Here is a 26,219-nt window from a genome sequence, read left to right as displayed (position 1 = left end):
AGGTGGAGTTGTAGGGAATACCATAAGTCTGAGCCTGTTAAAGCTCTAGGATTCTGCTCTTTCTATGCCTCGATCCTGGGCTGACTGGGTGCCTCTGCCTTCAAGGAATACATGTTTTTATGGGCAAATTAGAGATACAAATAGTCAAAATGCCATTCTTTGAGCATTGTGGCAGAAATGTCCACGGTACACTATGGGAACAGACTAAGAGGAAGCATAACTGTGCTGGGGATCAAAGTTTAGAAGTCATGGGTGGTTTTTTCCAAGTGACTTTGAAGAGTGAATCATAATCTTAGTTCTCATTTATTGTTTACCAGGCCCTGTTCAGGTTTTTTTCTGCTTTAAGTCCTTGTGAGACCCCCTGTAAGTTAGATGTCATTTTCCTTACCTTACAGATGAGGAAACTAAGGATCATAAAAGTTAAAATTACTTACCCAAGGTACTAGTGCTGACAGCACAGAGCCTGCGTGAGATTCTCTGTCTCCATCTCTCTCTGCCCCTCCCCCACTTACTCTGTCTCAAAAATAAACATTTAAACTTAAAAAAAATTAACTTACAAAAATGTTAAGAAGAAGACAGCATATGGGAAAGCATACATTAAATCTTAACACACTGAGTTAGTGACCTCTGTGCACTATAGTTGAAAATGGGTTTGGGGAACACAGGGCTATTCGCCAGAAAAGGTAGCTAAGTTACATGGTCAGAGCTGTGTTTTTACAAATTTTTGTCCCAAGAAGAGTTTGGGGTCCATAGAAGGTGAGAGGCTGCAGCCAGGAATGTCAGTGAGATGGCTTTTTCAGTACTTCAGGACAGAGATGACAAGACTGAAGTGTCCCTGGGATGGAGAGGATGATGAGTACTTGGACAGAGATTAGGTAGACAGACTAGGCAGGACATGCTGAATAATAGCATGAAGAAAGGAGTGATTATAACAGTAAGTTAGAGGATGCAAGGCAACACAAGTTGTTAGATGGTGACAGGGAAATGGAGAAAAAGGGATGTATTAAAGGGGACATTTTCTGGGGCACCTGGGTGGCTTAGTCGGTTAAGTGTCCGATTTTCGCTTAGGTCATGATCTCGCGGTTCGTGGGTTTGGGCCCCGCGTCGGGCTCTGTGCTGACTGCCAGCTCAGAGCCTGGAGCCTGTTTCAGTCTGTGACTCCCTCTCTCTCTGACCCTCCCCTGCTCACGCTGTCTCTCTCTCTCTCTCCTAGAAATAAATAAAAACATTAAAAAAAAAGGGGGGGGGACATTTTCTGTAAATAACTAACAGAATATGGGGAAAGCTGCAGAGAGGAAAGGGGGGGAGGAATTGGAAATCTTTTCAGAATTTTTAACCTGGTTCAAGAATAATGAATTTTACAAAAGGAAAAGAATGAATTAAAAATTTGTTTTAAGTGGAAAAAGAAAGAAAATCTTAAGATTTTGTTGGGCTTCTAAGATATTACAATCTTTTAAGCATAGAAAGTACAGTGCTTGAATACAAATCAGCTATGAAGATCTGTCTTTGTATCTTATAGCTAGTAGTTGGTATTTACAGAATGAATCTTAGGAGAGGAATAGGACAGGTACTGTAGAAAAATGGGTAAGAAGGAGAGGAAAATTTAACTTTGAATTTCTTCCAAAGGAATATAACATGTTATTCAGCACTAAGGAAACAGAATGTTTTTGGAGGCAAGAGTGGTTCAGAACTGAGGCAAGAATTTGGCTTCATGAAGGGCAGTGACTTTGCTGAGCAGATGCAGTGTCTTTGTTAGGAGATGTTTTTTGTGAATTTTTTTCAAATCATTTAGCTGGATTTGTTTTTCTTTCAAATTTTCCTGTGAAGGTGATAGCCTTGTATTGTGCCATTTAATAATGGATTATGTTTTGTCTTAAATGCTAAATCTTAATATCCTGTGGACTATAAATTAACTTGAAAATAGCAGTCATATATACTTAGTTTTATATATGCTGGTTACGTTTTGTCTAAAACATGGATTTTCTCCAGCTTTAAAAGGGGGGGGGAGGGGAAGGGTAAAATGAACAAGTCCACCCAAGATTAAGTGATTTGTGCTGTGTGTTTCCTTAGCTCTTCAAGAAGCTGCAGCGAGGTTTGAGGAGTTAAAGGCACAAAAAGAGCTAAGACAGCTGCAGGAGGACCGAAAGAATGACAAGAAGCCACCACCTTACAAGCATATAAAGGTGAGAGAAGACTTCAGGAACCTCTGTCTCTAGGAGAGACCCTATATAGATCGCTCTTTTCCTCCTCTGTTCATGATGAGATTTGGACGCCCAAATGCAGTTGCTTTTAGGTAGAGGTACGAACTTGAAAGAAGATAAGAGAAAGTTCAGAGCAGCGTTCCTAGCACCTTGTCTACACTTTTATGTAAAATCGTTTTGATAATTTTTTCTGTTGCCTTGGAAAGTCTTCTTATAGAGGTAGACTGGATTAGATTATGTGCACAGTCAACACCTTGAAGTTTGAAGGAGGTTCAAGAACCATGATAAAAAGTGATACATAGCCCCGAGATAGTGTGAATAATACACATGGTAAGTCTTCTTGGTAATGGGTGATACTAAGGATATTATAGGTAACCACTATGACTAGGTTTCCCAAGGTCAGGAAAGTTCATGTATAACTGTACCTAACCCTGAATATACCTAGTACAGTAAGAGTCTGCTGGACCCTTTGTATTTTATTTATGTTTTAAGTAATTTTTATGAATAATTTACAGAATTTAAAAATACAGGAATAATGTAGAATAAATTTACTAGACATTTCAGTATTTACTAAAACTTCTTTCTTTTTTTTTTAAGTTTTATTTATTTAAGTAAGTAATCTCTAAACCCAACATGGAGCTTGAACTCACAGCCCTGAGGTTAAGAGTCACAGATTTCAACTGAGCTAGCCAGGCACTCTTATAACCTCTTTACAAAACATCTTTTTATGGGGCGCCTGGGCGGCCCAGTTGGTTAAGCATCTCACTTCAGCTTAGGTCATGATCTTATGGTTTATGAGTTCAAGCTCTGCGTCAGGCTCTGTTCTGACAGCTTGAAGCCTGGAGCCTGCTTTGGATTCTGTGTCTCCCTCTCTCTGCTCCTCCCTTGTTCACACTCTATCTCTCAAAAATGAATAAACGTTTAAAAAAAACCAAAAACACTTTTTATGGAGTTAGTTGTGTTCAAACATCAGAAGACATGAAAGAATACAATTAACTCTGTTAACAAAATGAGACTGCCCAAGTTCTTATTGTCTTATTGTACAGTATTTATGGTGATGTCATTCCCGAACAACATACTTCTTTTTTTGGCAATAGAAATTCATTATTAGTATGTCCATTGATATTAGAGCTTCTGAAGTTTTCTAGTCTGAGGTTTCACTTAGAGATCAATTTCATATAGGCTAATGTGGTCAAATATATCCCAAATACTCCATGGGACATACCTAAACTAGAAGCCTATTTTATTTTTTCAATCTAAAATTCAGATTTAATCAGGTATCTCGGATTTTTATTTGCTCACTAAAGCAACCCTACTAAAAGCAGATTACAAAGATGTTATCTCTACTCTTTTATACTTTCTAGAAAGATAATATAGTACTTTGGGTGATGTCATACAGAAACTAAAATGTGACTGTTTAACTGTTGCATGTATAAACTTTTGTGATTTCATCATTTTCTGTTTCTTGCCAGTTAAATCTTTATTGGCATAGTTGGGAATCGCTTATGAGTAATGATGAGTTAAGAGGAGTTATTGTGCATGGAGATACAATGCACGAAGATCTAAATGTAGTTAAGCCTCAAAACGGCGAAAGTAATCTGGTTTCCCACAGTCAGACAACAAGAAGAGAGGTATTTCAGAGTAGCACATCAACCGTATTGAGCTATTGAGAGAGCAACTTCCTGTGAGTGATCTAGATCACAGAATTAGAAGCTAGCTTCTTTCCTTCATGCAGCCTTCCCTCCTTTTTATAAACAAATATATTTCCAGGAAAAACTTAGATCAGTGTTGGCAAACTATGGTCCATGGCCCACATGGCAAACCATTGGCAAACCAATGGTCCATGGACCAAATCTGGCCTACTCTGGTTGGGAAAAATATAAAAATGAAAAGCAAAACATAAAGATGATATGAAATACAGATAATCAGTGTCTATAAATGAAATTTTATTGACACTCATTTATGCTTCTTTAGAAATTATCTTATGCTACTTTTGTGCTATAATGACAGAATTAAGCTGCATGCGTCAGAAATCTGTAGCCTTCAGATACTGAAATATTTACTGTCTAGCCATTTACAGGAAAAGTTTGTCAATCTCTGATCTAGAGTGAGCTAAGTTAAACTGTAATTACATGTCTATATTATTCCTACTAAACCATGTGTTTTTTGTTTTGCTTTATGTTATGTTAGGCAAGAAACTAATTTGGGATTAGTAATAGATTAGATCACATGTTAAGAAAAAATGATTGAAACATATCTTTATTGAAGAAGAGGCATAGGATGAAACTTTTGTGGGAGGAAGGTCAGATAAGGATACTCCTCTTGAGACAGAGGTGCATGTTCAAATGGCCTATTTGTAGGACCTGCAGTCTGAGGTAATTAAGCTTAGCCCTTACCTTCTGTACTCTTAGAATTTACTTTCCTCAGTTTTGTGACTTCAGTGGTATACAGTATTCCTTCAACAGTGTAACTGCATGTGGTAACAGTATTCGTCCATTAACAAGTTTACAATTTTTACCAGTATTTTGAAGAATCTGGGAAGAGATCTGGAAGTCCATCCTTGTAAGGTGTTATCAAGAACTGGTTTGAGGACAGTGTATTTCTGCAAAGAGATTGGAGATTTTATGATATTGTTAAACAATAAGCAAAAACTAAAATGTTAGAAATGAAACCTTTTGGGAATTTACAAGGTGGAAATAACTGTTAATTGTAGTGATTTTATACTGAATAGATAATAGGTAAGGTAAATAGATAAGGTTAAACAATTGTTTGCTTAAACAATAAGCAAAAACTAAAATGTTAGAAATGAAACCTTTTGGGAATTTACAAGGTGGAAATAACTGTTAATTGTAGTGATTTTATACTGAATAGATAATAGGTAAGGTAAATAGATAAGGTAATCTAGAATATTTGATATGGCAGATACTTAAAAGGGATATTTAGGGGCGCATAGATGGTTCAGTTGGCTAAGCATCTGACTCTTGATTTCAGCTTAGGTCATGCATGATCCCAGGTCATGGGATCAAGTTCTGTATTGGGCTCCACACTGAGCATGGAGCCTGCTTAAGATTCATATTCTGTCTCTCTCTCTCTCTCTCTCTCTCTCTCTCTCTCTCTCTCTCTCTCCCTCCCTCCCTCCCTCCCTCCCTCCCTCTATCTCTCTCTTTCAATAAATAAATAGATAAATATTAAAAGAAAGATAACTGAATTTTAATATCTACCATGTTTTCAGAGGCTGTGGTAACCTCTGTACTAGAACTTTTACATGTATTTCTTATTCTCACAACAATCTTAACAAGTGATTTATCAAAATCAAAAATTCCTAAATAGCCAATTTTTATGTATGGGATGAGGGTTTTGTTTTTTTTTTTAAGATGTTTTATTTATTTCTGGGGGAGAGAGAGAGAGACAGCATGAGCAGGTGAGGGTCAGAGAGAGAGGGAGATTTAGAATCTTAAGCAGACTCCGAGCTCTGAGCTAGCTGTCAGCACAGAGCCTCATGTGGGGCACGAACCCACAAACCGTGAGATCATGACCTGAGCCGAAGTCAGACGCTTATCTGACTGAACCACCCAGGCTCCCCTATGGGGTGGGTTTTTAAAGACAGTTTGAGTGTTCCCCATGAAATGATATCAGGTAAGGGAGTCTCATTCTCATAGCGCACAAATCCATCTATCTGTATTATGGAATGTCTGTCCCAGATTTTTGCTACTAGCATCTGAAAACCTAATGGCTTCAGTGTTACAACAGGTATTTGTTTGACCGCAACAGATTTTCACTGCACTGTTTTTCACTACTACTACTACTACTACTACTACTACTACTACTACTACTACTACTACTAAATAAATGCATGAGTGACAGTGCCGTAGTCTATTAGATTTCAAACTGTAGTAATAAATATTAAAATATATCTTCACATATGGGAACCTCAGTTACCCAAAGACCTTTTCGTGTAAGCCATTACCATTTAAGTTTTTTTTTCTTTTTTTTTATGTAGCAGCTAAAGTGGTGCCACCATGTGGTAATAGCAGAAACTCAGTTTACAGTTCACTTTGGAATACCAGCTTTGAAACTATAATTTTTTAAAGTGATTTTTAAAAAAATTTTTGTTGGATTCATAATTTATATATTAAGTAAAGCTTTATGTCAAACTTTCCTAAATCTTTTTTCCATTTTTTTATTGTGGTAAAATACAGATAACATAAAATTTATCAGCCTAATCCTATGTAAACATACAGTTCAGTGGTAACTAAATGCATTCATAATGTTTGCAGCCATTACCAACATATATCTCTAGAACTCTTTTCTCTCATCTGGTAAAACTGAAACTCTACCCATTAAACATTAGCTTCCCATTCCCCTGTCCTGTCATTTCTTGAAAACCACCATTCTACTTTTTATCTTTATGATTTTGACTACTTGAAGTACCAAACATAAGTTGGAGTCAAACAGTATTTGTCTTTTTGTTACTTGCTTATTTCGTGTTAAGATAATGTCCTTCAGGTTCATCCGTGTTATAACCTGTGTCAAAATTTCCTTTCTTTTTAAGCTGAATAATGTTCCATTATTTGTACTGCATTTTGCATATCCATGTGTTATCCATCTGTGGAGGGCCTGGATTCTTGCCATATTTTAGCTATTGTGAATGATGCCACCAAGTTCAAAATCCTGTAAAATGTGGCATTCAGCTTCAAGGAAAAGTCTACCTTTAAATAGATCCTAAACTGTCTTGTGTTGGCTTGCCTGATGTTCTATGGTGTTTCTACTCCAGGTGAACCGTCCTATTGGCAGGGTGCAGATCTTTACTGCAGACTTGTCTGAAATTCCCCGTTGCAACTGTAAAGCTACTGATGATAACCCCTGTGGGATAGACTCCGAGTGCATCAACCGCATGCTGCTCTATGAGTGCCACCCCACAGTATGTCCTGCCGGAGGACGTTGCCAAAACCAGTGCTTCACTAAGCGCCAGTATCCAGAGGTTGAAATTTTTCGCACATTACAGAGGGGCTGGGGTCTCCGGACAAAAACAGATATTAAAAAGGTGAAGAAATTTTTTTGTAATTTATAGATTTTTTTCCCTTCTTTGCATTTGCTTAATAGGAATAATTATTCTTGATGAATATGAGATGATCATTAGAGGGAAGATAACAGATAAGGATTAATCTTACTATTATGTCTTGCTGTGTCGTTCTAGAGTTTAGAGTCTTGGGAAAGTCTCCTTTGCCTGTAAAGTCCTTAGTATTAATTATGTTCACTGTGTATGAGGATGAAAAAATGAAGGGAATTCATAGAGATAATAGGACCTTATTTGTTCTTTTGTGACGATCCTGGAGCCTGTAATTAATAGAAGGGGGATAATGAACATGTGATACAGAGGTGTTAATCACCTAATAAAATAAAATCTGTTTTCACTGGGTTTGGGTTCATGGAAAACGAAGAAGGGGATTAGGCCTTCTCTAATGAAAGCACACTAACATCTTCAACCTCAACCTTAGAAGGACCTGCAAGTTTCTGATAGATAGTATTATGTAGTATTTGTGTGGAATATATCTTGACATTTGAATAAAATAAACTTTAGTTATACTTTTCTGAAGAATTCTGAAGTTTGTTTCTAGAAAAGGAAGTGAATATCAGCTAGTCTGTTTAGTTATTTGATAAGTAGTTATTATAGATCTACTGTGTGTTAGGCATTGTGCTCCAAATGCAGTGATCAATAATAGAGACATGGCCCATGCTTTCATAAAATTTACATTCTAAGGTGGACAGACGTTGATCAAGTAATCACCCAGTATGGAAACACAAAGGGTTCTGGAGGCAGTGGTAAATAGTAAAGGGCCTGAAAGTAGTTTTGACTCAGAATATTTTAAGCTGAAAATTGAAAGACAAGTAGTTGTGGCTTAGACTAGTTAAATGTTAAAGCATTGTAGGCAAGGTGGACAGCATAAGTGAAAGCTAGTATGGCTGTAGTGTCAGGAGGACAGTATTATAAATTGTGGAAAGGCAGTAGACAGCATATTCTTAGGAAAAGGATCATAGTTTAGGGAAACTGACTTTCAGGTTTTGGGGCACTTAAGGGGTTCAGCTGTCCATATCACCATTATAATGGAGCCCTAGTTTACTTACTTCCATCTTGATTGATCTTCATTGTCCAGTGTATCCCAGTCTTTCTCCTGATAACAGCGATAGGAAAGGTGGTTTTCCTTGTCAAATAGTTTAAACAGCATATTTGTGTTTCTTGAATAATCCTTTGCTAAAGTGACTAGTTACATGTACATGAACTGTTTTGGAGATTCTGTTATTTTCATTAATTTTTTTAAAAATAAGGTATACTTGGGAACACAGTTGTGCTTTTTGCCATTAAGAGCTATTTCTTGTTCTAGGGTGAATTTGTAAATGAGTATGTGGGTGAGCTAATAGATGAAGAAGAGTGCAGAGCTCGAATCCGTTATGCCCAAGAACATGATATCACTAATTTCTATATGCTCACTCTAGACAAAGTAAGTAATGGAAAGTATTACTTACATTGTTATAAGATTGTGAAATTGATATTGTCCCAGCTATAGTGTTTGTAGGCATGTAATTCACTGCCCAAAACAGTGTCTTTCCCTTACATTTATAGAGATTGCTTGGTCAAGGTTCTGGAGTAGCTAAATTTGCTCTTTTCTTGCATCCATGGCCAAAGGCAACAAAGCTATTGTTTGCTTTCTTTTTAAAATGTTTAATGTAATTTGAAATGTTTAATGTATTATGTGTTTTAGCTTTTCCTGTAGGATTAAAACTTGAAGCCAACAAAGTAAATAATCATTCTTTTACCTTTTTACTTTACAGATTGAGAAACTGGTTTGTTGATATTTAGTGCATTAAGAAGGTCATAAAAATTGATTATAGAACCTAGCTTCTGAACACAACTCATCTTTCCAATTATAGGAATTTGCTGATGAGTTTCATTTCATCTGTGCCTAGTATTATATTTGGGACTCATTCCTAATTCTAGCATCTTATGTGTTTATTTTCTCTTCCTTGTATCAGATTCTTCCTTGTATCAGAATATTGGGGTTTACTAGCTTTCTACCTACCTCCACCCCTTCCATTGGCTATTACATTAGATTTCTTTCCTGGCGTGAAACTTTGTGAACATTTATCAAGTTGAACCCTTTGGTTTGTGATAACCATTACCTCCAGATACTCACATCTTAGTCTGGGATGGGGTCACATTAAAATCTCCTTAGGTGATTTCTAATTTGTAGCCAGGGTTCAGGACTACCTAACTGAGAGGATGGGACAAGCTGCTGCTTCTAAGGCAGTGGTCCTAAACTTCAGCATATATTAGAATCACCTAGTGGGCTTGTTATAACACAGATTGCTGAGCACCACCTAAAAGTTTATGCTTTAGTATATCTGAAGTGCAGCCCATGAATTTGCATTTCTAGCAAGTAACAAATGTGGTGGTAATGCTGGATTAATGACTACACTCTGAGGAACCATCCTGGGAGAGTTAGACTTGACAAATAGGAATTCCAGTTTATTGGAATTTGTAGGAATTGTCTAATGAGCAGCATCTTTTGGAATTCTAGGACCGGATCATTGATGCTGGTCCTAAAGGAAACTATGCTCGATTCATGAATCATTGCTGTCAGCCCAACTGTGAAACACAGAAATGGTCTGTGAATGGAGATACCCGTGTTGGTCTTTTTGCCCTGAGTGACATTAAAGCAGGTAAGAATCAATTAAGGGTTCTGGAGCTAAGAAAGGAATTTCAGGTTTTAGCATCTAAAAATCCCATGTCCCATAATCCAAAATGAGGTTTGCAAACTCTTAAGGATATGTAAGACTTTCAAGTACCACGTGGTACTTGTCTTGGAATATTTTCTTGGTGGTGGTATGGTAAAATATACATAACATAAAAGTTAACATTTAACCATTTTTTAATGTGTACAGTTTTGTGGCATTACATCCATTCACATTGTTGTGCAACTAACACCTCCATCCATCTCTAACCTTTTCATCTTCCTCAAGTGAAACTGTGTACCCATTATACACTAACTCCCATTTTCTCTCCCCTCAGCCCCTGGCACCACTGCCAGACACTATTCCAAGCATATTATTGTATTTAATCCTTGCAAAAATCCAGCGAGGTATATGGTATACCTATGTTACTTGAATTCTTAGGTCTGGCACTTGTAACCACCCTGGAGGACTGTCCTATGTATTAATTACTCAGATGTTACTCAGTCAAATGACTTTAGTTCTTATATCTCTCCTGACTGCTTTCAGTACATTTGTACTTGAAACTTCAGTCTTTGTCCCTGGGGATAGATTCCTCTTCCAGTCTCACCACAAGTTTTTCTTCTCTTTTCTCCTGTATTCACTTAGCTCAAGTAGCATGGTATGGGAAGTCACAGAGCTTGCTCTTGTCTTCACTTGACTTTCAGTCTGCATGGGTAGGATAAGGGGAATGAGACAGAATGCACTATGTGGAGTGCCTGTGGGAGCTGCAGCCTTGGCAGGTGGAGTCTGAACTTTTTAGCTTCCTCTCTTTAACTCATCATCCACTTTCATGGACTCTTCACATACCTGCTATACTTTCTGTCTACCACATCCTTGTTTATCTTTTCTCCAGAGCCCTTTGCCATCCCCTAAGTGCAGACCTCTCAAGGATTATTGTATATTGGACTCTTCTAGAAATGTATGAGTCTTCCCTTTATGTACACCAGTCCTTCTAATTTATCCCCCAAGCAGTATGTTTATATAGTGGATAGTGAGTAAACAGCAGGTTATATCAAGTATCCTCCTATCTTAAACTTTGTATATATGGTTGAGTTGCATATAAGCACATTAAATTAATGAAAATTCAGTTACATACTTCTAAATTGTGTAATAAGAAAGGAATTGTATGAATAGAATTATCTGTCATTTAGTGCAGTACTTCACCATGGGTCTTTGAGAGGGGAGATGTAACCCTGCCTTCCCCGGGTCAGTTTCAGTTCCTGTAAGCTCCTTACATTGTGAGCTTCACCAGACCATGAGTGATTTATACCATTTTGACCCCTAAATGTAAGGCAGCTGCTTTATAATTTGCTTAGTTGAATAAACAAATAATGATCTATATTAATACAGTATTAGATGAAAAACTATATATACTGGTTGGTCTCACTGAAGGAAGATAGGTCAGTTTACAATGGGAAATCTTCCTAAGATTTGATAATTTTGCCCTAAAGGTTATCCTTTTATATGTTAATAGTGATCCATTACCCCCACCCAGAAATAATCTCTTTTGTATACATAGATAAAATTCTTGTATTTGTTAGACCTTCCCTAATGTGCTTTTAGTTTGAATGTTGGTGTGTTTTATTTGTTCTTTCAGTTCTGATAAAATGCACTTTTGACAGAAAGGGGACAATTTGTACCTTAAATCCATATATCTTTTTTTTTCTTTAATATATTTGTTTTAGTTCATGTATTTATTTTTGAGAGAGTGAGTGCATGTGAACCAAGGAGAGGCAGAGAGAGCGAGGGAGAGAGAGCATTCCATGCAGACTCCTCACTGTCTGACTTGGGGCTTGAATTCAAAGAACTGTGATATTATGATCTGAGCCAAAATCAAGGGTCGGTCCCTCAACTGACGGACTGAGACACCTAGCTGCCCCTGGATATCTCTTTTTAAAGTTTACAAATTATGACTATGTATATTTTGCAAATATCCTATATAAGCTTGTGAGATTATTGTTTCTCCATTTAACAAATGTACTCAGGGCTCAAATCACCCACCTAGGTTGTGGTAACAGGGATTTAAAGCCAGACCTTAGGTCTGTGGTATAGAGTTCTCTGGCATTAACACTGTATTGAGATGACTCTCCCTTAAGTTCTGCCAGGTTTAGCACAGACCAACAGGTTTTCTTCATACTTGCATTCCTAGTGCCTAGCAAATCACTGTACACAATGAGTTGTTGTTTGTTAGTTTTTGGTAATGAATTAATATATTTAGAATCTGAATGGCTAGAAAACAAACAACTTGGGATAATCACCATCTGTAGTAAAGGTTATTTTAAATATTAACTTGCTGAGCCATTTGTTTTTCTGTTATTAAATGTATTTGATGATTAATAATGTTACAGGATTAGAATTTATTAATATAGTGGGGTTAGAGTTAATAAGTCTTTTTTTTTTTTTTTTTTAATGTATGTTTATTTTTGAGAGAGAGAGAAAGGCAGCACGAGCAGGGGAGGGGCAGAGAGAGACAGACTCAGAATCTGAAGCAGGCCACAGACTCTGAGCTGTCAGCACAGAGCCCAAATAAACCCCTTTCTATCCTCCCCCAAATTTGTTCTCTTGGAAGTCAGTATCCTTTGTGATTAATACAGAAATAATGTAATTAGGGGCACCTGGGTGGTTCAGTTAAGTGTCCAATTTCAGCCTAAGTCATGGTCTCCCGCCTTGTGCATTTGAGCCCTGCATTAGGCCATGTGCTGACAGCTCAGAGCCTGGAGCCTGCTTCAGATTCTGTGTCTCCCTCTCTCTCTGCCCCTACCCTATGCTCGCTTGCCTGCCTCTCTCGCAAAAATAAATAAACATTAAAAAAAATTTTTTTAAAGAAATAACGTAATAAAGCCATAGATATTAATATTTTCATGGTGTTTTATGCAGGGACTGAACTTACCTTCAACTACAACCTAGAATGTCTTGGGAATGGAAAGACTGTTTGCAAATGTGGAGCCCCAAACTGCAGTGGCTTTTTGGGTGTAAGGCCAAAGGTACCTTCCAAACGTTTCCATCGGGAATAATGGTGTGGTCCTCCCTCTGTAATATGGCACGGCTGACTGTTTAAGATGTCTCTTTGGAATAACAACATTGGGGTCTGGCACTTAAAGAACCATTCTGATGATCAGTTTGGTTATATAAGAGCTGATCTTTGGGTATTGTTGAAGTGTTTTGAGCAGTCTAACTTCTAATTGGTGATACCTTTCTAGCTAAAAATGCTGTAAAATAGGAATCCATAAAGTAGGTTACTTTCCATGTCTTTATTGGTCTCAGCTAATCTCACTTACATTTTCCTAGTAAGCTACTTAGATTCTTGGTGTCTGTGACTCCTTCTTCCCCTCTCTTTTTAAAGCTGTCAAAGAATCCAGTATTGAATTTAAGATTCTAAATGTAGTATAACACTGTAGATAAACATAGGACCCTTAATCTTATCTTAACAAAGTATAAATATTGCTGTGTCTTCCTGGGTTTTTATGTACATTTAACTGACATACAATTCTGTAACTGTAAAGAATTGCTTGCAAGTCTGTGTCCTGCATTTCTTAAATACTATAAAATTTTTTCCTTGCTGTCACATCATCGTCTTAACCATCATCTTTAGTGACTGTTTTATTTTCTGTATAATGGATGGACCATAATAGATGAATATACATCCAGATTTCTCTATCATAAGTTATAGTACACTGAAAATTGAACTTTAATTTTGATGAAGAGTAAACTACACAGTTACTCTAATTGGATATTTCCCATTATGCTTTTTTGATTATGGAAGTCAACATTAAGGACTGAAAAATGCAAATTAGCATAGAAACCAGTAACTATAGGGGTTCAAAAACACAGGATAATGAACACCCACCAATTATTCTTTTATTAAATAAGGATAATTATCTTTATATTTTTTTGAATTTTGGGATTTTTCCTTCAGTCAGTTGGTTAAATGGTCTTGGTTCTTAAAGGTGTCCAGTTGATTTATTCCATATAAATCAAAATAACTATGTTTAACGCAAGTGTAAAGGTGTTATATTCACTAGGGATATCACTTTCTGCATCCTTAATATCTATGTGACATTTCACACATGAATCTGAGAGAGAGCATTTTGAGAGAAGTTTAGAAATGGGAGATCACTGTGGGACAGTAATAAATTTAATCGATCCTGGATGTTTCTAGTCTAACATAAATAATGTGATAAAAACCATGGGGTTTGGTAAGCAAGTGTGTGCTACAGGGAACACAGAGGAGAAGTGCTGGCCGCACCAGGGTCTGTCTTGGGGAGTAGTCAACATGTTTTTAATTTGACATAGATGAAGGCACATAGCTTGTTGAGGGCAAAGACAGTGAATTAGTTTTCTGTGTCTTCCTAGCATGTGGCTCTTACTAAGTGTTCAGTGAAGGTTTGTTGAATAAATTAAGAAATATGTATGCACACACAAACATACACGCCCAAACCTAAAAATAAAACTTACAAAAGGGGAACCTTTAACACCAGCCTTTTATATTAACAAAATGAAGTGTATTTCTCTTATTTCATGCAGGTGGCAGGAGTAGTTCATAGAAAAGTTAGAATTAATGCAAGTATATATTGGGTACCTATGATGTGCCAGGTGCCTTTCCTGCATTTTCTCTTATCTTTACAACAGTCTATGAGGATTGTCTCTTTCCAGAGGAGAGACTGAGGCTCAGAGAGGATAGTTAACCTGGTCAAGATCATATAACTAATGTATCAACAGAATGCTGACTGCTCAATATCTGACCTCTAGAATCAACCCATTGCCACGGAAGAAAAGTCAAAGAAATTCAAGAAGAAACAACAGGGGAAGCGCAGGACCCAGGGTGAGATCACAAAGGAGCGAGAGGATGAGTGTTTCAGCTGTGGAGATGCTGGCCAGCTCGTCTCTTGTAAGAAGCCAGGCTGCCCAAAAGTTTACCACGCTGACTGTCTCAATCTAACCAAGCGACCAGCAGGTGGGTGCTAAAATCCATGTAGAGCGTTTTTTGTTCTCTGCTGGAATTGTGACAGCCCCTTGGTCTTCTCATGCATAGTGTTGAGGGGGTATGGTTCATGTTCTCATTCTGGAAATAAATGACCATAAAGGCTTGGAATTCTAGGTTATAGAGAAGGGAACAGAAGCTTACTCATTATATGTCAAGCACTTTATTTACATTTATGTTATGTTATTTTATCCTCCCAGCAACCCATAAAGATGAGACCTTTTCACCTTCCCATGATGCAGATGAGGAAACTGAGAGTCCAGTTTGGTGAGATGACTTGTCACAATAGAGCATATAGATGGAGGAGCTGGATTGAAAGCCAGGTTTTCTGACTTGAAGGCCACTAAATCATGTTTCCTTTCTAAAGAAAGAGAGGTTAAGACAGCATGGAGTCTGGGGTTATTGCGGTCAGTGAGTTGTGGTCTAGATACCCCTTTAGCCCCCTTCAGCCACTTCCTCTGCATCAGCTAACACGTGAGAGAGCTGCTTAGGCAAATAGGTGTCCAGGAATTTGTAGCTGGAGAAGCCACTAACTTTTGAGTTGTTACTTGGAGTTAGAAAGGGACTTGGATATGTGGTCTGTTTTTGATGACAGAGGTATGAAAACTGTATGGAGCCACTCCTGATGAAATTATACATCACTAGTGGCCTGCTTCCAGGAACTGCAGAAAGAGAAGAACGTTAGGGTGAGAGTGAGAGGAGTTTTTCCCTGAACTAGCTTTTCTTCAATGTACAGTTAGCACGGTTATGAAATAATAGAAATGGAGGTAGTATGAGGGCAAGACCACAAGATGACTTGTCAGTTGATTTACTTCAAAATCAATAATACAGGATGATAGCTGGCACAGGGTGCAGTAGAAATGATCTTGCCTGTGAGCCAGGAGTCAGGGCTAGCATAGTTTATTTGGAAACTATGAGCCGAAGCAGAAACGCTGTCCGTGGCAAAGACTCTCAGGTGTTATAAAATAGGGGCAAATAGATGGTAAGTAAGGGTCTTTTCCACTGATTCTGTGTGGACAGTATAGGTAACGTTTATGCTGGTTTCAAGACTTCAAATTGGGCAAAGGAAAATGTCACATTTTCCACATTTGTGTATCTACTACCTGTTCCTAAATATAACCAAATAAACAGAAGTTTAAATAGCTGAGTTTAATTATCCTCTTCGAGTTGAATATTTAAAGGCTATATAAGACAAATGGAGTTTGCAAAACTGCGGAAGTAATAGCTTCACATTCTATCTAAGGGGACTTTTGGGTTTTTTTCCCCTTGCTAGAAATAGTCATAGTAATAAGAAATTACCTCTGACTCTATATTTAGTTGATACTCAATTGCTGCTTGGTATTTGGCTTTTATTTTTATGTGTTGTACAGGAAAATCTGAGACTTTGGGGCACGGGGAGGTGTTGGGTGAGTGGCATGAGCTCTCTGCAGAAGGTGGCAGTTTGAAATCACTCCTTTGACCCAGGCTCAGAGCCATGGCCCATTTCATGTGCCTTGCTTATTTTCCTAAACATTTGTTTCACATCTGTGTTTTCAGGGAAATGGGAGTGTCCTTGGCATCAATGTGACATCTGTGGGAAGGAAGCAGCCTCCTTCTGTGAGATGTGTCCCAGTTCCTTTTGTAAGCAGCATCGGGAAGGGATGCTCTTCATCTCCAAGTTGGATGGGCGTTTGTCTTGTACTGAGCATGACCCCTGTGGGCCCAATCCTCTGGAACCTGGGGAGATCCGTGAGTATGTGCCTCCCCCAGTACCGCTGCCTCCAGGCCCAGGCACTCACCTGGCAGAGCATTCATCAGGAGTGGCTGCTCAGGGGCCCAAGATGATGGATAAGCTGCCTGCTGACACCAACCAGACACTGTCACTGTCCAAAAAAGCTCTGGCAGGAACTTGTCAGAGGCCACCGCTGCCTGAAAGACCTCCTGACAGAACTGACTCCAGGCCCCAGCCTGTAGATAGGGTCAGGGACCTTGCTGGGTCGGGGACCAAACCCCAATCCTTGGTATCCAGCCAGAAGCCACTGGACAGGCCACCTGCAGTGGCAGGACCAAGACCCCAACTATCTGACAAACCCTCTCCAGTGACCGGCATAAGCTCCTCACCCTCAGTCAGGTCCCAACCACTGGAAAGACCTCTGGGGACGGCTGACCCAAGGATGGATAAATCCATAGGTGCTGCCAGCCCACGGCCCCAGTCGCTGGAGAAAACCCCAGTCCCTACTGGCCTAAGACTTCCACCGCCTGACAGACTGCTAGTCACCAGCGGTCCCAAACCCCAGACTTCAGACAGGCCCCCAGACAAATCCCATGCTCCTTTGTCCCAGAGACTCCCACCTCCTGACAAAGTACTGTCAGCTGTGGTCCAGACCCTGGTAGCTAAGGAAAAAGCACTGAGGCCTGTGGACCAGAATACTCAGTCAAAAAATAGAGCTGCTTTGGTCATGGATCTCATAGACTTAACTCCTCACCAGAAAGAACGGGCTGCTTCACCTCATGAGGTCACATCACAGATTGATGAGAAGATGCCGGTGTTGGAATCAAGCTCATGGACTGCCAGCAAAGGTCTAGGGCAGATGCCGAGGGCTGTAGAGAGAGGCAATGTGGCAGATCCTGTCCTGCAGCCACCGGGGAAAGCAGCAGTCCCTTTGGAGCACCCCTGGCAAGCGGTTAAATCACTCACCCAGGCCAGACTTCTCTCTCAGTCCCCTGCCAAGGCTTTTTTATATGAGCCAACAACTCCGGCCTCAGGAAGAGCATCTGCGGGGGTAGAGCAGACATCAGGGCCTCCTGGTCAAGCATCGGGCCTCGTGAAGCAGGTGAAGCAGATGGCCGGAGGCCAGCAACTACCTGGACTTGCTGCCAAGAGTGGGCAGTCCTTCAGGCCCCTTGGGAAGGCCCCATCCTCCCTCTGTACTGAAGAGAAGAAGTTGGCAACCACAGAGCAGAGTCCCTGGGCCCTGGGAAAGGCCTCACCAGGGCCAGGGCTCTGGCCCATGGTGGCTGGACAGACAATATCACCGTCTTGCTGGTCCTCTGGGAGCACACAGACATTGGCACAGACTTGCTGGTCTCTTGGAAGAGGGCAAGACCCTAAACCAGAGCAAAATACACTTCCAGCTCTTAACCAGGCTCCTTCCAGTCACACGTGTGCAGAGTCAGAACAGAAATAATACAAGTAAATGTCACATGACCAGACCAGCTGCCCCCAGGGTTCTTGGGGAAGGGAAATCATCTTTCTTTTCCTCTCTTAAAAAAAAAACAGACCCCAACACTTTCCCACTGTTATTCTTTCCTTATATCCCAACACTCAGAACTCTTGTGACATTAGCCAGTGGGGGCATGTGGTTGTGTAAACCATGTATGGAAATCCAAGTGGGCCCCAACCAAGGAGACAGACAGACTTGGGTCTTTTTCCTCCAACCTTTACACATGGTAACTTGAAATAAAAAGTCCACTCTGGAGTCAAGCATGGGATTCAATTCCACTGGTTAGGTTGGAAGCTAGAGGGGCTCTCAAAGCTATTTCTCTAGCTCTACAGAGCCCCACTGAGGGCACCTGATGAACACTTGGGAGGAACTGACATCTATTCATATCAGTGGTGATTTCTTGATCATTCACATGTGCTAGGCCAGGTGCTAGTCACTGACAGGAGATACAGAGATAAAGAAGACCTGATCCCTGTGAGCCTAACCTTCCTGCCTGGGTCCCAGGCTATTTTCACGAACCTTTGACTGGGAAATAACAGGAAGTTCTGAGGGGCCCTGGGGTTCCACAGACTCATTTCGTAATGTCCTCTGTGGCCCCAGAAGTGGTTGTGTTGAGTAAGTGTCCCCTGGTTGAGTGTGCATGTTTATGCACACACCCTTATGTGGGGGTCTTCTCTGCAGGCAAGAGGGGGTTGCATCAAGGCCAAGTGGAGCTGCTGGCTGGGCAGAGTCTAAAGCTCTGTCCTGGCAGAGCAGCTGATTTGGGGGCTGAGCTCTACAAGGATGTAGCTTTCTCAGAGTACAAGAAGGCAATTGGCAAGCTTACCTTTCTTTTCTACTGGTTTTTTTCCTTTTACATCAACCCACTCCATGCCTGCCCCCCAAACTCAGGTGCTTTCAGATTTCAGAGTCAGGCAGTGGACATAGGGAATCTCTGGCAAGCTCTGGGCTAGATCTACCACAAGCTCAGGGAGAGTCCCAGGTCCTGATGGAAAATTGCTTCTCTTTTGATCCTTTGCCCTCCTACCTAAATGGAGGGAGTCCCCTCCTTCACTGGTGAGTTCTACCACCCTATCCCTGAGAATTGCTGTGTTCTATATTAAGAGCACCTGCCTGCTAATTTAGTTCAAAGGCAAGCCAGAACCTCTCCCCTATGACCGGCAAGATACGGTGTTTAGAGCAATGTCCAGTCTGAGATATGATTCCTCATAACTGCTGATTATCTGTTACTGCTGCCCTGAGCTGGGGCCCAAGGGCTGGGAAATCTGTTGGTGCTACCCTGCCCTACTATTCACCCAGCTCACCAACTGCCAACAGGAAGTGCTGTTTGGCCAGTTCCTTCCCATTCATTCACCCCTCCTTTGTCCCTAGACCAAATGTGTTTACCTCTCTGCTTTGCCAACTTAGCCAGCAGCTTTAGCCAACAGGCCATCTCCTGACCCAAATGTCTCCTGGCCATTCTGTCTCACGGCTTTTACACCCTCAGCAGGATTCTGTATTTTGTCCCAATTTCCTCCTCCTAAGTTCCTATCAAGGTTGCCCGTATCACTTCTAAGGAGGGAACAATAGTTACAGAAGCATTTGCGCTTTATATAAAGATTAGAAGAAAAATTTGCTTTTATTTCCCAAAGTCTGTCTCAGGATGAGACGCTTGAACTCAGGCAGAGGTACGAGGCTGGGCAGGGCTGTCCCAAGTTTGGGGGCATATCTCTGCATCTCACTTAGACCTCGGAATCTCCTCTGTAAATTCCACCTGCCTAGTTCTCCCCTTTCCATCCTGTCTCTCTTCCCATATCATGAGAGAGGAAATGCTCTTTGTTTAAAAGGAAGAGAAAACAAAGCATCTTATTTTCTTTTAAAAAAATTTTAAACCATGGAAAAGATATTTTTAAAGAAATCCACCCAGAACATTAAAGTTCATTATATTAAGTATTTATCATGTGTGAGAATAAGTATATAACTGCAGCTAGTAGGTCCCTTTCCTTAATCTCTTAGGCTGTATGAGTAGGGTTTGCTTGGTGCCAGTCCTGTGCCCTTTTCTCTCCTGTCATCAGTAGTTGTGATCAGAAAAAGCTATTCCCACTGCACTGTCAGAATCTCCTTTCACTATGTTGTGTGTTAAATTACCGTAGCTCTTTGTTTCATGAAATAAACTGTGAATTTGGGGGGGGCGGGGTATGTGCAGGCTATGTAAAAAATTTTAAGTGGAGAAGTTTGATCCTTAAATAGCTTCTCTGAAGTAGGCTTTGGTAGGTAATTGACTTGACAGCCGCTCAAGATATGTCTCACAGGACAAGGAGTTAAGGGAAAGGTGGGCCATGATTGGCCACTTTGTGATTTTGGTTTGGTTCTTTCCATTCTCCACCATTTACTGGAAACTTCCTTCCAGACCTGTCTGGGAAAACAACTTTTGTGCTTGGTTTGGGGGTGGGGTGGGGATGGTGGCAGTTCTTTATCTAAATGGATGGACAGCCAGGCTTTTTTGAGGGTTATTGAAAGACTCTTCGGTGGAATGGAAACTAGAAATTCAGCTATCAGGTCCACTGACAGCAGCATCTGATACCAGATTGTTAACGTGAAAGCAGTCACTGTACAATTAGAAGCAGAGTCCAAGGACTGGACTCTGGGAAATTGAGACCCTTGCATAAAGGACAGTGGTGAGGGAGTGACCTTGCCAGCCCTTGGGGGCTCTTCCTGGAGTCTTGTACTGAGACCTTTTCTCCAGAGGACATGAATTGGCAGTTAAAAGGAAAGCTTTTCTCTTAGAAACTCCTGATCTTTGTGCAGGATAGCATTTTGGTATTTGGCCAAGTCCCTGGAAATCAGGATCTCAAAGAGTGTCTGCCTCTAAGCCAGTCCTCAGGAAGTGTTTCAGAGGGGGAAGCCATGGCTTCCATAGGTAGCTAAAGAACCAATGCTTCTCCTAGCCCTGTTAAGTCAGAAAAACTGTTGAAATTTGAATTCAAAGCCTCATTTGTTTTGCCTGGAGCAAACTCATTCTAATAGCAAAATAACTGTCTTTGCTACAGAAGCATCCCAGGTTTTTAAATGTCTGCTTCCCCCTGAAGTTACTGAGTTTGAGGTGATTTAAATCACTGTGTTTGTTGATCCTCTAAAGAAAAACTACCAAATCTGCATCTTTAGCATCGATGAAAATAATTATTTTATCTTCACATTCTCTACCCCACACTACAATCAGGGCACAAAGTGCATCAGCGATCCTTTCCCAGGCTCAGCAGCATCTACTCACTGGAGCTGGACTCCCGGGTTGCATCATGAGAACAGAGTGGCAGGAAAGAAATCTGGTCCTGGCAGCTTCCCCTGTGGAGAGGAATCAGGAAAGCACTAAGTGTGGATGGATTTTGCCCTCAGCTCCTATAAAGTGGATTTTCTCCTAAGGCTTTTTGGAGGATATTGTCATCCTCTTGGGGTTTGTCATCCAGGAGGTCAGAGTGACGCAGTGTCCTAACCGGAGATCATGACAAGAAAGGAGCTGCCACAAGCCCCTTTTCCTGCTGAATAATGCTCGGGCTGCTTCGTGTGCTAGACATTCCAGATCACTTAGAGCTAGGTAGCTGCTGCATGAGACTTTCGTTGGCTGCAGCCAGTGAGCTCTCAGCTGAGCTTCCTAGGGCCAATGCAGCAGGGCCAGAGGTTGCTGTAGTAAAATTGAAATAAGAATAGATAATTGCTTTGAACACACAAAAATGTAATGATGGTGCTAATTTTCTGATATAAATAAGCACTGCCAAGGGTTGAGGGACTGGTGACTTGAGAAACTCGGGTTCCTGTTTGGGAGGAAGAAGTTTCATGTAGAATGGTTTCTTTGAGGCTCTATTAGAGAAGAAGGCAGAGCCTCAGCGAAGCCTGCACCTGACCCTGGAGTGGTTCAGCGCAGTCCTAGGTGGAAGAGATGCTGTATCCAGATGAGGGTGGTCATTGAGTTTCTCAGGGCTGGTGTCACCTTGTCACCTGGTGTAGCCTCCGTCCACACTGCCTAGGACAGTTTGGTAGAGAGCTCCTACTCTGGGGTTCTCCTTCAGTTACCTTCTGCCCCTCTCTACCTCTTCCACTCTCATGGGAGCACCTCTACCGCTTATGAAGATTAAGGGTAATATTTCTTAAGGAGGTGGAAAGAGTTTATTTTAATTAGAAATCCACCACCTGAGGAGAAATGTTTCCTACCAGCATAAGCAAAATCATGTTAAACTCTTACATGGTCCCTTCTCTGGAGCTGCTTTCCCATGGCTTTCAAAACATCCGGCTATTGAGGGGCTTCCGGTGCAACACCCTGGAAGTCCAGTAAATGTGGACAGGAGATGAGCCCAGGGAACAGGAGCAGAAGTGAATGGTCCTGGTGCTTTAGACTTCCAGGGGAGGGGCAGAGAGCAGGTGGTCTCCAGGTCCAAGGTGGGTGCTGCCTGTGTGTGCATGTAGAGGAGTGTGTTGAAGATGGGTGAGTGCAGCACACAGGAGCGCATGGAAGAGCAGCTTTCTAAGTCTTGGCAAAGAAACAAGCTGACAATACAAATCTCTATATTTTTAAGAAAGGTGTGTTGGGGGGGGTGTTGGCCGAGGTCCATCACTGGTCTTTTGCCCCTTCCCCCCATAGATGGTCAGCTGTAAGTGAAACTCTTAGTGAAAAAGAGGGGAGCCCTGTAGGAGTCCCCATAAACATGTACTGTAATTCTTTGTATATAGAAAAAAAAATTACTGTAAAGTAAAGTTTAACTTTACTCTTATGGCCCTTGCCCTGTGTTTTGTTTGTTGTCCGTGGGGAGATGTAGCGTAACAGGAGGGAGGATGTGTGTGGGTGAGAGCAGAAGCCAGCCCCTGAGATAGTTCCCAGGTCGGGGACATGGTGGAGGTAGCCCCTCTAAGCATCTCCTAGGAGTTGTATGGGTTTTCTCGCAGCAGCCACCATCTGCCAGAATGGTTTTCACTTCCTTTGGGAGTGGCCGGTGTCTGTTCTAGCCCCTATACAGGAAGCTTCCATTACCCATGAAGGAAGGATATTTTGAGGAATTGGTTTTAAAAAGGGAAGTGGAACCATAGTACTTTCAGAGTGTGAGTCTGGCCATTCTGGCCACATTTTTAGTTCTTCAGAGATAGATGCTAGGCAGTGTAGAAAACCTGGCCCAGGCCTCTCATAACTGGAAAGGACTGGCGTATGCTTTTTAGTTGAAGAGGAAGCACCAGCCCTGTCTACAGATATATGCCTAAGGCCCAAAAATATACTTTGGGGGAGTCTTGGGAGTCTGTCTCCTCCTCACGTAGTCCTGAACTTCCTGCCCCTTCAGCACAAAGCTCTGGGGAAGAGTAGCATGAGAAGACAAGCATTCAGGCCTAGAGTTAACTAGAGTCACTTTTTCCAGATCTTGAGCATCCTGAACTTGGTGATGGTCACCTCATTTTACAGATGAGAAACTCAGCCGAGTTAAGGTCCTTTTCTGTTGATAGCTGAACTGGATCCCAGTCTGGATCTAGGAGACCTTTCTGTCTTGCAGAACTTCTGATTCTTCTCCCATTAACCCACATTGTTAAGATATTGCTGGGAAGCTTAAGGTCTGAGCCACAGACATGACTCATGGACCTAGACAACAATAGTGGTAGAACCAACCAGTGAGATAGGAGTGCTTGACCCTTTGATATCTGGACACCATTTAAGTGCCTGCCTTGCTCTTCTCAATACCAAGATGGAAACGTGAGCTTTGCATTGCCCCAACCACAATCTCTCACCTATCTTTGTCTCCCCTAAAGAACAGAAGAAGGTCCTTTGTTTCTCCATTATCTCAGCTGCTTCCCTGGGGTGAAGTTACTTGGTTTCCAAAATAAGAGCTGGGAGGAGCCTTCATATAGGAAGTGAGGACAGCCAAGTGGCACCAGAAAGAACTAGGTGTCTTGGCACAGCAGGGAGAGGGGCTGAGTGTGATTCACAGTGCATTGCTTTTATTTACAAATCAGAAGCCACTTAAATAATTTGCAGACACAAGTGCTGTCCAGGGCAGGAGCCTGGGGTCCAAATAAGCCTTTACCCTCCTCATGCCCATCAGTCAGCCCAATGCTGCCTCCGTTCCATGGGCCAGCACAGGCAGGTGCCACCCCTGCTGTCATGGGGACTGGGGGTAGCTCAGACAGTTGACCGCTCAACCCCAGACAAGAGCTAGGTCTAGCTCTTCTGGGGAAATTCCTTTAATATCCAGCCCCCCCAGGCCAGGTGAACGGTGGTGACTCAGTGATGACAACAGCTGTAGAAGTAGGGGTTTGCCTTCTGGCCCAGATCCACGCCCTTGTCCTCTGTCAACGAGAGGTGGCAATTTAGCACCATTCTGTTTGGGGATCAGGTAACTTGTGAAGGGGGCAAGATGCAGCAGGCCTAGAGGAAGGAAGTCTCCAGAGAGGCTGGGGAAGCACACACCTGTCATCACCTGGAAGGCAGCCACACTGACGTAATCCTCTGCCACTTTCTGGAAGAGCTCGTCTGGCAGGAAAAAGGACAAGTCGGTGAGAGCTCAAAGCCAGTAACCTTGGAATCGCCCAATAACCCAGCCCTCTAGGCTCTTCTCTGCCTCCTCTGGTGCCCCTGCCTGTTCTGCTGTGAGGCCCAGGACAGCACTCACCCACACTCTGGCCTGTCTTGCTGGATGTTTCAAAGAGCTGAGCTTTGATATCTGTAAAGAGAAATGACTAATGCCTCCTACCTGAGAAGGTGGACACAAAGGGGAAGGCTAGCAATTCAGGGAATCTTACTGGAACCCACACGTTCAGGGAGGCCAGAAGAGACTCCCAAGGGATCTTGCCATGGCAGCTAAGGCAGTCCCTATTTTATGGTCCACCCAAGCAACCACTTCCCCCACCCCCAGAGAGCTGAGGAATAGCTACTGTCTGCATAGTCCTGGACGTCATGGAAGTCCACACGGCGACGACGCCTGTCCTCCTCCAGCAGATCACTCTTGGTGCCGCACAGGTAGATCTGACAGCCCTGCAGCAGAAGGCAAGGTCAGGGTCACTCCCATGGACCACCAGCCTCTGGTCCTCTGGTGAGGTCTGAGCACTTACCTCCTCTAGGTTGCGCAGTTCCTTCACCCAGAACTTTGCCCGCTCAAAGCTGCTGCTGTCCGTCAGGTCTTGATGTGGGACACACAGGAAACACAACCAAGGGTCAGGGGCTGTTCTCTAAGGCCAGCCTGACACCCAACCCTTGTTTGAGGTACAGGCCAGAACCTCTCTTACCATAGCAGACGATGGCAGCCTTGGCACCCCGGTAGTAGATTCGGCTCATGGCCTCGTAGCGCTCAGAGCCTGCTGTGTCCTGAAGGGCAGGGGGTGGCTCAGCCCTGGCCTGAGTTACTGAGCTACTCCCCAAGACTGCAAACTAATAATACCACGTCCTTCAGACCCCCATTTTTACACTGGGGTTTAGAGAAATGGCCTCTATGAGACCACAAGTCAGCCAGTAATAGGAGAACCTAAGCCTCCTCAGAATTGGGTTATCTCAGGACTACTTGCCCAGGGGACTTACCCAAATACCTAAAGTCACTGTCCGNGGGGGGGGGGGGGGGAGAGGAAGCGATCAGGGCCGCGGGTGCCGGTCAGCTCCCTCCCACTCGTGCCCGGCCCCGCAGAGCGCACTCACGTTCTGATAGGGCCCCACCAGGAAGCGGTCGTGCACGTATCGTTCCACCAGGCTTGTCTTGCCCACGTACTCCTTGCCCAGCATCACCACCTTGACGTCCACGCGCTGCCCGCTCATGCTCCCGGGGCCGCCTCACCCGCGTCAGGGTCCTGAGCGGGGGCGGAGGCAAACCCGGATCTCCGCTCTGGCAGGCAGTGCCCACACCTCGGTCCCCGACCCCAGGCACCAACCTAAGACTGGAGACACTGAGTCGGCTCGAGCTCCGGCAGTGCCCCCGTCTGCCCTGCTCTTTGGCCCCAGGCGCGGATCCTCCTTCGAAGAGCCCAGGATTCGGGGCGGCCTGGGAGCGCGCGCGGCAGCGCCCTTAACGGCGCCGCGCGCCGCACGCCGCCGCCCAGCTCGTTTGAGGGACTTAGGTGTCGCTCCCG

General features: G+C 42.4%; 2 protein-coding genes and 1 long non-coding RNA gene across 4 annotated transcripts in view; 1 reads left to right on the top strand and 2 right to left on the bottom strand.

The window, feature by feature from the left end:
• Nucleotides 1-22,897, top strand: part of NSD1 (nuclear receptor binding SET domain protein 1) — a 140,560-nt gene extending 117,663 nt beyond the window's left edge. For both annotated transcript variants that reach the window (XM_077757238.1, XM_077757239.1), the window contains exons 17-23: nucleotides 2,071-2,183; nucleotides 6,976-7,245; nucleotides 8,585-8,701; nucleotides 9,779-9,920; nucleotides 12,849-12,955; nucleotides 14,721-14,925; nucleotides 16,489-22,897. In XM_077757238.1, coding sequence (XP_077613364.1) covers nucleotides 2,071-2,183; nucleotides 6,976-7,245; nucleotides 8,585-8,701; nucleotides 9,779-9,920; nucleotides 12,849-12,955; nucleotides 14,721-14,925; nucleotides 16,489-18,119 — 2,585 coding nt within the window. In that variant the 3' untranslated portion in view covers nucleotides 18,120-22,897. The remainder of the gene's footprint in view (nucleotides 1-2,070; nucleotides 2,184-6,975; nucleotides 7,246-8,584; nucleotides 8,702-9,778; nucleotides 9,921-12,848; nucleotides 12,956-14,720; nucleotides 14,926-16,488) is intronic.
• LOC144225953 (uncharacterized) lies at nucleotides 15,117-17,711 on the bottom strand. Its single transcript, XR_013333482.1, has 3 exons — nucleotides 17,630-17,711; nucleotides 17,418-17,532; nucleotides 15,117-15,313 (listed from the first exon to the last, which is right to left on the bottom strand). It is a non-coding gene; the product is annotated as an uncharacterized LOC144225953 (long non-coding RNA).
• A 1,190-nt stretch (nucleotides 22,898-24,087) lies between the features above and the next one.
• On the bottom strand, nucleotides 24,088-26,217 carry RAB24 (RAB24, member RAS oncogene family). Its single transcript, XM_077757246.1, is given in 8 exon segments — nucleotides 24,088-24,452; nucleotides 24,574-24,636; nucleotides 24,776-24,826; nucleotides 25,038-25,137; nucleotides 25,215-25,282; nucleotides 25,389-25,467; nucleotides 25,678-25,940; nucleotides 26,022-26,217. Coding segments are annotated over 7 exon segments (657 nt in total). The 5' UTR covers nucleotides 25,909-25,940; nucleotides 26,022-26,217; the 3' UTR covers nucleotides 24,088-24,387.
• Nucleotides 26,218-26,219: the final 2 nt, after the last annotated feature.

Source organism: Crocuta crocuta, unplaced genomic scaffold (assembly GCF_008692635.1).
Source record: "Crocuta crocuta isolate KB4526 unplaced genomic scaffold, BGI_CrCroc_1.0 scaffold131, whole genome shotgun sequence".
In the NCBI taxonomy this organism is placed as follows: domain Eukaryota; kingdom Metazoa; phylum Chordata; class Mammalia; order Carnivora; family Hyaenidae; genus Crocuta; species Crocuta crocuta.
This window is presented reverse-complemented; position numbering and strand designations above follow the sequence as displayed.